The 8,988-nt window shown below is 39.0% G+C and overlaps 1 protein-coding gene across 3 annotated transcripts in view; it reads left to right on the top strand.

The window, feature by feature from the left end:
- The first annotated feature begins 43 nt into the window (after window positions 1-43).
- tbck (TBC1 domain containing kinase) overlaps window positions 44-8,988 on the top strand; it is a 49,433-nt gene continuing 40,488 nt past the window's right edge. For all 3 annotated transcript variants that reach the window (XM_067584823.1, XM_067584824.1, XM_067584825.1), the window contains exons 1-20: window positions 44-329; window positions 755-967; window positions 1,235-1,307; window positions 1,680-1,794; window positions 1,909-1,982; window positions 2,709-2,850; window positions 2,953-3,013; window positions 3,099-3,160; window positions 3,653-3,714; window positions 4,161-4,309; window positions 4,484-4,622; window positions 4,713-4,812; window positions 5,446-5,495; window positions 5,622-5,751; window positions 5,965-6,063; window positions 6,170-6,232; window positions 6,338-6,464; window positions 6,683-6,733; window positions 6,836-6,919; window positions 7,912-7,997. In XM_067584823.1, coding sequence (XP_067440924.1) covers window positions 775-967; window positions 1,235-1,307; window positions 1,680-1,794; window positions 1,909-1,982; window positions 2,709-2,850; window positions 2,953-3,013; window positions 3,099-3,160; window positions 3,653-3,714; window positions 4,161-4,309; window positions 4,484-4,622; window positions 4,713-4,812; window positions 5,446-5,495; window positions 5,622-5,751; window positions 5,965-6,063; window positions 6,170-6,232; window positions 6,338-6,464; window positions 6,683-6,733; window positions 6,836-6,919; window positions 7,912-7,997 — 1,860 coding nt within the window. In that variant the 5' untranslated portion in view covers window positions 44-329; window positions 755-774. The remainder of the gene's footprint in view (window positions 330-754; window positions 968-1,234; window positions 1,308-1,679; window positions 1,795-1,908; window positions 1,983-2,708; window positions 2,851-2,952; window positions 3,014-3,098; window positions 3,161-3,652; window positions 3,715-4,160; window positions 4,310-4,483; window positions 4,623-4,712; window positions 4,813-5,445; window positions 5,496-5,621; window positions 5,752-5,964; window positions 6,064-6,169; window positions 6,233-6,337; window positions 6,465-6,682; window positions 6,734-6,835; window positions 6,920-7,911; window positions 7,998-8,988) is intronic.

Raw genomic sequence — 8,988 nt, 5'->3', positions numbered from 1 at the left:
CAGTTACCGTCGCTGAAATGCAAGGAGTCAACGGCAATTGCCTGTTTGTAATCATTAAAAAGAAAAACTAAGTCGTTCAAAATATTGGAAATTAAATCAAGAACAACTTTATTGAGAATTTGAACTAACTAGGTGATTGATTTAAGTTCCACAACCTTGATTTTGTTCTTAGAAAGTGTCTTCTGTGCACTACTTTGTCGCACAAACATAACGTCGTTGGTCACGTTCACTCACATCGCAAAGGCAGAAATAAGATTCATTTTGAAAATATTGCAATAACAACGTCCAGTTCATGCCTTTAAGATGACCAGACAGACTTTCATTTAACTGTGAGTAGACGCATTTTTCGGAAGTAATGCATGTTATTTAATCCCTCGTTTCCTACCTGGACAGTAAGGCAGTTATTTTCACAACTTACATTCTGAGGTTAGCTTGCTGGGTTTAACTGAAGCATCACTATCTGTCGTGTCCGACTTTGCTGTAACATTATACCCTAACAATAACTAACGTTATATGGTGTAAATATGTTGTAAAATGACAGTGCTATCCTGTCACTTGCTGTAATGACAATTTGCCTCAGCCATCCGCATTAATACATTTACTAGCTTTAACTGTAGCTAAGCAATCAACACTTCATTCATTAGTTCAGTTTTTAAACTCCTGATTAATGCGTAAGTTGCTCACATGCTGGGAATCAGAATGTCTCATATATATGTATATACTGTATGCTGAAGATTCTCTTCCCCATTATCAGTGCTTAAAGTCAGAGACATTATGAGGCCCCTCAAGGATGCTCAGCTGGGGGCCTTCACCTTCTTTGCCTCAGCCCTCCCGCATGACGTCTGTGGGAGCAATGGCCTACCTCTCACCCCCAACTCCATCAAAATCCTGGGACGCTTCCAGATCCTCAAGACCGTCACTCACCCCAGACTCTGCCAGTATGTGGACATCTCCAGAGGAAAGCATGGTATGGCTTTCTGTCTTGCCTTATAGTATGGGATTGACATCACATTATGCTTCCTATTATGGTCCTCCCAGTCACATTTCATCACATTATTCTGTCTTTGAGCAAAACATATCTGGCCCTTAATTTGATGACTCAAGATTGTAGGATACAAATTAATGATTATTATACATGCTCACTCATAATAAAAACATTTCAAATTCAAGTGTTTTCTAATCCAATTGCATACAATATCTTATTGTTTGGTCCCTTCTTCTTCTTGCCCCATAGAACGGCTGATTGTTGTTGCTGAGCACTTTGAGAGCAGTTTAAGTGATTTCCAAAAACAGGGAAAAACAGTCAGGTGAGATTGTCATTAAAAATCATTATTAACTATTCAGAAGTAATTATATGTGAACCCACTGCTTTTGCTCCTTTCACACTGGGGCTGACATTGTTTTTCCTGGTTAGCAGTCACCATGAGACTGTGTACTACTGAGAGATGTTTCCGTATTTGATGGGAAGTGAAATTCTGCAATATGCATTAACCTTGCCATCTACTGGCTGCGGGTAGTTTTGCATAATAACAATATTCTGTTGCACTTTCCAAGACAATCTTTTATAGTAACCTTAAGCTTAAATGTGTTGCAGATGAGGTTGAATTTACCCACATATTTTTTCTCTGACTTGACCCTTAAATGGAATTGAAACAGTGCCATGTTTGTGTTTGTGTTAGCCCAGAGAAGGTACTGCAGATAGCCTATGAGGTCCTTGAAGGTCTGGAGTTTATGAACAAACATGGTATGGTGCACAGAGCCCTCACCGCACACAACGTGCTCATGGACTGCAAGGTACTGTGCCCATCAAATTTAGCTGTTTTATATATGTCTGTTATTTACTTACTTAGAAAATGAAATGATTGCCTAAATGCAGTCCAACATCTAAGATGGATTTTTTCTTTGAAGGGGAATGTCAAGCTGGCAAAGTTTGGCCTTTATCACATGACTGATCATGGGGCAGATGTAGATTTTCCCATTGGGTATGTATTCTTCTCCTCATTTATCGCAAAGAAATATCCATTAGTGCTCCTCTGGAACTTTTCAACTGGTGGGCCTGAGCTATGTGAGCTGTCTCTTCAGGGTTAAAGGTTCACTTGTTTCTGTTTGCTGTTAGTCAAATCATAAAAAAGTCAATTGACCATAACATTGATGCATAATGGCCCATCCTTTTGCATGGAATCCAGGTTATGGGGCATCCAAATAGCTTCCTGGTTGAGGAACTATAACAGATCGTTGGACTTTTATCCTAATCCAAAGGCCTTTGTGTTCTATCAAGTCTCTCTGAGTAATATCCTTTTGCAGATTGAAAAGAGGAATCATGGCACATGCCCATGTTTTTAAAATAAAACATCTGGCTGGAAAATGCAATAAATGCAACTGTCAAACAGCTATGCAGGTTGTTCTGAGGAACAACTGTACATACATCACTTAATAATATTAATGGGATTAATGTTATCTCTTTACACAGAGTGATTGTGTAGTTCTGAGAATATAATTTATTGATTTCTCACATTAGACTTAATATTGACAGGACGAAAAAACAACAAGGCTCACTAATGAATGGAAAACCATAAACTGATGTTTCTGTGCTGTTGAAATCATTTTATTTATTTAAAATTAACTGGAGGGCACAGGGTATCTACAAAGAGTGTTATTTAGAGGCTGACAACATAATGTGCTTATCTACTCTGTGATCATGACCTCAGGTACCCATCATACCTTGCTCCAGAGGTGATCGCTCAGGGCTCCTTCCACCCCACTGATCCTTCCCACGATGAAGCCCCTCTGCCCTCAGGACCCAAGACCGATGTCTGGTCCCTTGGAGTTTTGCTCTTTGAATTGTGTGCTGTAAGAATCCTTTATAAACCTCTTTTATACGTTTTTTTTGCGTGAATTCATGCTTTACGGCTCGTTTTCACCATAAAATCTAAAGCTGTGAATCTGTTACAGGGCAGACGACTGCTGCAGAACATTGATATAAGCGAGAGACTGAAATTCATTCTGACCTTGGGTAAGGGCGTAATTATTTGAAGTACTGAGCATTGTGCGCTCAAGTTCAATTAGACTTGTGCAGTGATATTGTTTGTCATTCTCAGGTTGCATGGATGACATTGTTACTGTCCTTGCTGAGGAACATGGTTGCCTGGATACCATTAAGGTAGACTTAAAATAATTGGCTATCCAGTTGGATACGTCATTTTTTATGGTCTATTTTAGGGAAAGAACTATTAGTTTCTAGTTATTAGGTCACAATAATATTCACATACCTAACTTTGGTCTTTATTAAGCACTTTTGTTGGGTATTGTTTGAAAATGTTTAATATTGGTGACAATACAGTATCTGAGTTTTGGTGCAAACACATTAAAATATCTTGTTAAGACATAATGGTCATTTGTATGTCAGCACTGCTGGCGCTTTGTTTAACGTTCTCCAGAAATTAATATAAGTAGAGATTTAATAGAAATGTTACTTACTTTTACACAGTTTGAATCTTAATGTTTGTTTCAATGCATTTAATCACATATATCCAGTCACACTAGTAGTTCTCTATAAAAACTGTCTGATCTTTATTAACTTTTCTGTGGAACTACTGAAAGCATAAATGGGAATTGTCTGTGTAGTGTTTAGCTAATAAAGTCATTTTTACAGGAGCTGCCTGAGAATGTTCTCGAGTTATTAAGGAAATGCTTGACCTTTCTTCCATCCAAAAGGTAAATACAATCTCTGTGGGATATCATATCCTGTTGGAGGACATTGGTCATTTAGTTTCCAAGACACTTTAGTCACGCAGATTATGAAATAGTTACAGCATGTACAGTACCAGTCAGAAGTTTGGACACACTTTCTCATTTGAGGGAATGGGAAGATGTGTCCAAACTTTTGACTGGTACTGCACGTCAGCCAAGATTCCAGCATGCTAAAACCAACAAGTGATACAAAAAAAAAAAAAAAATCTTGCTTTTATAAAAATGCTTTCACAACTTTATTACAATGTAATTAAATGTGTAATTTTATGAATTTTCAGTGTTTAATGAATTACAACTGTAAGACACACTTTTGTATTTTCTGGATATTTTGATTTATGATTAGTATCTCCAAACAGTATGATGTGATTGTTAATGCTGTTATAACTAAAGTCTGTGTGTGTGTCTGCCAGGCCGACCCCTGCAGAGCTGCTTGGGGACCCTGTGTTCAATGGGGTCTCGTGCCTCTATACACCCTTCCAGAAGCCTGTTAGCCTGTTTTCTTCTTCTCTGCGCTGTGCACATCTGGAGCTCCCAGAGGACATCAGTGAACTTTGCAAAGGTCTGTCCCAACCACACACAAATGAACATGTGCATTGTTTACATCCATTTTTAATAGCTTACAGTCTTCTTTTTACCTACCTTTGTTAGCGCATTGCTGCATTTCTTGGCCCACAAAAAAACTGTTATATGTGCATATGGGGAAGTGTTCACTGTTTTGTATGTGTGCTTTTAGATGATGATGACGACTACCTGTCAGAGCGAGCCATAGATGAGGTGTACCATTTGTGGTGTCTGGCGGGGGGAGACCTGGAGAAGGAGCTGACCAATAAGGAGATCATACAGTCCAAAGCTCCAATCTGCACATTGCCCAAGTACATCACACACTGATGGAGGTGTTTTCTAATTTTGGTTGATATTGACACTCGGTAAACTGCCTATTTAACTCTCTTTGTTTTTTTTAGATTTATTTTGGAGGATGGGGAGTCATTTGGCCAGGGCAGGGATCGCAGTTTCTTGCTTGACGACACTACAGTGACACTGTCTCTGTGCCAACTCAGAAATGTAAGCCAACAAACAAATATTGTGTAAATTTGTCAATTTCTTTCTTGTTATTTTTGTATATTGGATAGATTTAGTGACGTTCAAACCCCTACTGAAGATTTTTTATCAATTTATTAGAGAAAATGGCAGTCCATGGTCCAAAGATATTGTCTAGATTGACAACCTCAGAAGTTTACATCCAGGGGGATTAACGGGAATTTTAGCATTAGAGAGTTTTTATAGTCATTTTTACATTTATTTAATGAGGGTTTTTTTTCTAACTTTATTAACAGTTTTTAAACTCACTCAGGTTTTACATTGTGTCCTGATGTTTGTGATGGTATTTTGTGATAAGGATGCAGACTTCTATAGAGTGTATATGTAGGTTGTGTTTTTTACACATTCTATAAATCACCATTGTGAATTTTATTACAGTACATTATTTGAATTTGAAGTGCTATTTCTTCAAATTTTAAAACATCACATGAGGTGTGCCATGAAATTTCATTTCACTGTATTATTTTACTGTATAATAGCCAATGAATCTGAATGTTTTGCTAAGTTGTAACTTGATTCAAAATGCACCTGTGTAACAGAACCTAAATGTTGATGCATATTATGCTTTTAAGATGAACCTCTCTCTACCTGTTTCAGAGACTGAAGGATGTAGCAGGAGAAGCCTACTACCCTCTACTGGAAGACGAGTAAGCAATCGCCATCCTGAACTCGCCCATGTCCTCATCTCCGTCCCTGTCACTATTTTTCACATCACACTATCATTTCTTTTGGCTCGAGTAATGTCATCTTCCCTTTACTTGTCCTTCCCTCAGACAGTCAAGTCTGCCCCAGTCCAACAGCAGCAATGAGCTGTCGGCCACAGTCACGCTGCCACTCATCATCCGCGAGAGAGACACAGAGTACCAACTCATCCGCATCATCCTCTTTGACAGGCTGCTCAAGGTCTGGGCTCCATAGAAATTCATACATACACACATGAACACACTTACACTCACACAGGAGGGCACACCTGCTACACAGATAGACGCATAAAAGTACCAAGATTTTAATTTCACACAATTTTATTTAATGTATTTGTAATTATTGTTTATTTAAACAGGTATTGCTAAATTAAAACTGGACACTATACACTCTGTTTTAATGTTTTGCCTCCAGGCCTATCCTTACAAGAAGAACTTAGTGTGGAAAGAGGCTAGAGTGGACATTCCCCCTCTTGTTCGAGGACTGGCATGGGCTGCACTACTGGGCATTGAGGTACAAGAGAAATTGAGGTTCTGTTTTGAAAAAAGGTGTAGTTTTAATTTTTAATGTGAGCACTTTTTAATGTGAACATTTGTGCTATGTGTCTTTTTTTGCACAGGGAGACATTCAGGCCAAATATGAAAGCATAGATAAGGATACTCCCATACCAACTGACAGACAGGTAATTTATACATAGCAGTAAAATGTTGAGTGACTTCTTTACAGTGCTAAAACTGAGTTGAACCTTCAAGCGTTTGCCTGTGCATGTTTTTGTGCATATTTACAGATTGAGGTGGACATCCCACGCTGCCACCAGTACGATGAGCTGCTGTCATCTCCTCAGGGCCACATCAAGTTCAGGCGCGTGTTGAAAGCCTGGGTGGTCTCCCACCCTGACTTGGTCTACTGGCAGGGTCAGTCACCCCCCCATCTTTCTTTTTCTATGTCTCTTTTTCCATATCTGTTTTTCCTTCTGAACGTCATTTGCTTTCATGATTCCTTATTGTATTATATATGACTGGACACTAGAGGGTGGTGGTGTCACATCTCGTAAACTCCCTGTCTTGCACTGAGGTAAATCATGTCTTCCTACAGCAAATGGATATTCACTCTATTGATTTCTCCATCTCAGGTTTGGATTCACTTTGTGCCCCATTCCTGTACTTGAACTTCAACAATGAAGGTGAGAATGTCCATTTGAACTTAATGTAGTACTGCTAAGTGTTTTTTATCCCTCCCTTCTGTTTTTTGGCTTTCTTTCATCCTTATGTCATACCCTCCACAGCTCTGGCATATGCCTGCATGTCTGCCTTCATCCCCAAATACCTGTACAACTTTTTCCTGAAGGACAACTCTCATGTCATCCAAGGTGAGATATACAAGAATGAGCACTGGCTGTGTAACTGGAAAAGTTCTTTTGCTTTACTGTGTTTTGCACAGTGACACATTTTTTGGTTTCTCCTGATAGTGATATGAATTACACACTCTATATTACTTGTTTCCAATTCAGCCATCCACTGTTTTTGTTGCAGTCAACTGCCCCTGCAAGTTAAGTAATGCTATAAGTATTAAACGTGGTCAGAGCACTCAGCTAAGTTCAAAAACAAATTATCATCGGCTGGCACAGAGCATCAGGCCGTCAGCTCAATGTTGATTAAATTTTGACTCCATGTTGTTCCTAAGCTATGAAAACTAATTTCAGTCTGTCTTAATGGAGTTTGCAGCTGAGCCACATCATTTAGAGATAGGGAAACAAATGAAACTGCAAAAGCCTGCAGAGAAATGTCACAAGCAATTCCTACGTGACGGATAAACAGCTACATCATACACCTCTTGAACTCTGTGGGGAATGTGGCTATTATCATTTCTTTCCACTGTTAGATGCCCTTGAGTGCTAACTTATGTTTATCTGTCTGGTCAGAGCTCTTTTGTTGACTTACAGTGTGAAGAATGGTTGTAGCACAGCCTTACGCTGCATGAGTTTCCATTCGACATGTACGGAAGTCAGGCTCCAAGGTTGCTCAGTGGATCAACAGTCTACTTGCAACTTTTTGGTTTTTGTCATTTAGGTCATTCAAAACACAGAAAAGAAAAAAAAATACTATCATAAAATGTCCACTTTTCTCCAATGTAATATTAAAAAAAGTATCTAAGATCATATCTTATTGCATGATGACTGATTTATTAAATCCAATCATTTATTACGCATGTTGCTTGTTTATGTATTTTGTAATACCGCTTGCATTTTCTGTTGTTTACTGTAAAGTCTTCTTCTGTCGAGCACACTTCCTTTTAGGTTTTAACACACAAGCCATACAGTAAAGTATGTATTGCCCTCATGTCCTCTTGCTTGTGTTTCAGAGTACTTGACTGTCTTCTCCCAAATGATTGCCTTTCATGACCCAGAACTAAGCAACCACCTAAATGAGATTGGCTTCATCCCAGATGTAAGTTACCAAGAGTGCAAGTGTCCTGATAGACTGATGACAATAGACAGCAGTAGAGGACAAATTAGGATAACAACATTCGTCTTCTTTTGCAAGTTTACCCTTAATGGGAAGTCAAAGATAGTAAGAAATGATTCTGGTTTCTGGCTCTGCAGCAGGGGCAGAGGAAATGACCATCAGTAGATCACTATGTGTATCTTTTTCGTTGTCATTGACATTTTTTGTTCCACATCCTTCTTTTCAGAATTTGTGGCCAGGGTCAAGTTCTCCCTGTAGTCCACTGGTGATGATTTATACAGCGACTAATGTCTGCCAGGCACTCCTAATGATTGTCCTCTGCCAAGCTTACCTTATTTCTCTTACTCTGTGCCACCTCTTCTTGCCCTTCGCTTTCCTCTTTACAACACAGCTCAGACAATGACAAGGTTAAAGTCCCCACTGTCTCTCCAGGGTTTCTGTTAGTGTGCTGATGAATGTGTGTCACCTGTGGACTGGCCTCTGGGACATTACTCGATGAAAAGTGGGGTCTTCATCACAGAGGGGTCAGGGATTTAAGCTTCTTCCCTCTCCTTTCAGCTACTCTCAGTTTCAAATTTAATACTGCAGCTCCTTTGCTTTGAGTGTATCATGAAATTTTAACTGTTGATGGTCTTATATAACTTAAAATGTGTGGAAGAAAAGACCGTTAAGGAAGATACTTTGGTTTGTTGTATGAATGTTGCCTGTTCTGTAGGTTTTGGTGTATTTTTTAAGCCTTGCTTGAACAGATGTGCTATTGTGATTCTTTCAATATCTTGCTCTTTTGTTTTTCAGGCTTGACTCTCTGTAGAAAATTATGCTCTTGTGATGCTGACTTGACACTAACTGCATGTACAGTACTACTAACGTTGACTTGCCTTTTAAAGGGGACTTTGTATGTCTGTTTTCATTGTTAGGCCAGGATAATATTGGAACAAGCGTTGTTGACACAGCTTTCATGCTTGATGTCAGT

Source organism: Thunnus thynnus, chromosome 3 (genome assembly GCF_963924715.1).
Source record: "Thunnus thynnus chromosome 3, fThuThy2.1, whole genome shotgun sequence".
NCBI lineage: Eukaryota > Metazoa > Chordata > Actinopteri > Scombriformes > Scombridae > Thunnus > Thunnus thynnus.
Note: the sequence above shows the minus strand (reverse complement) of the source record. Positions and strands in the feature narration are given on the sequence as shown.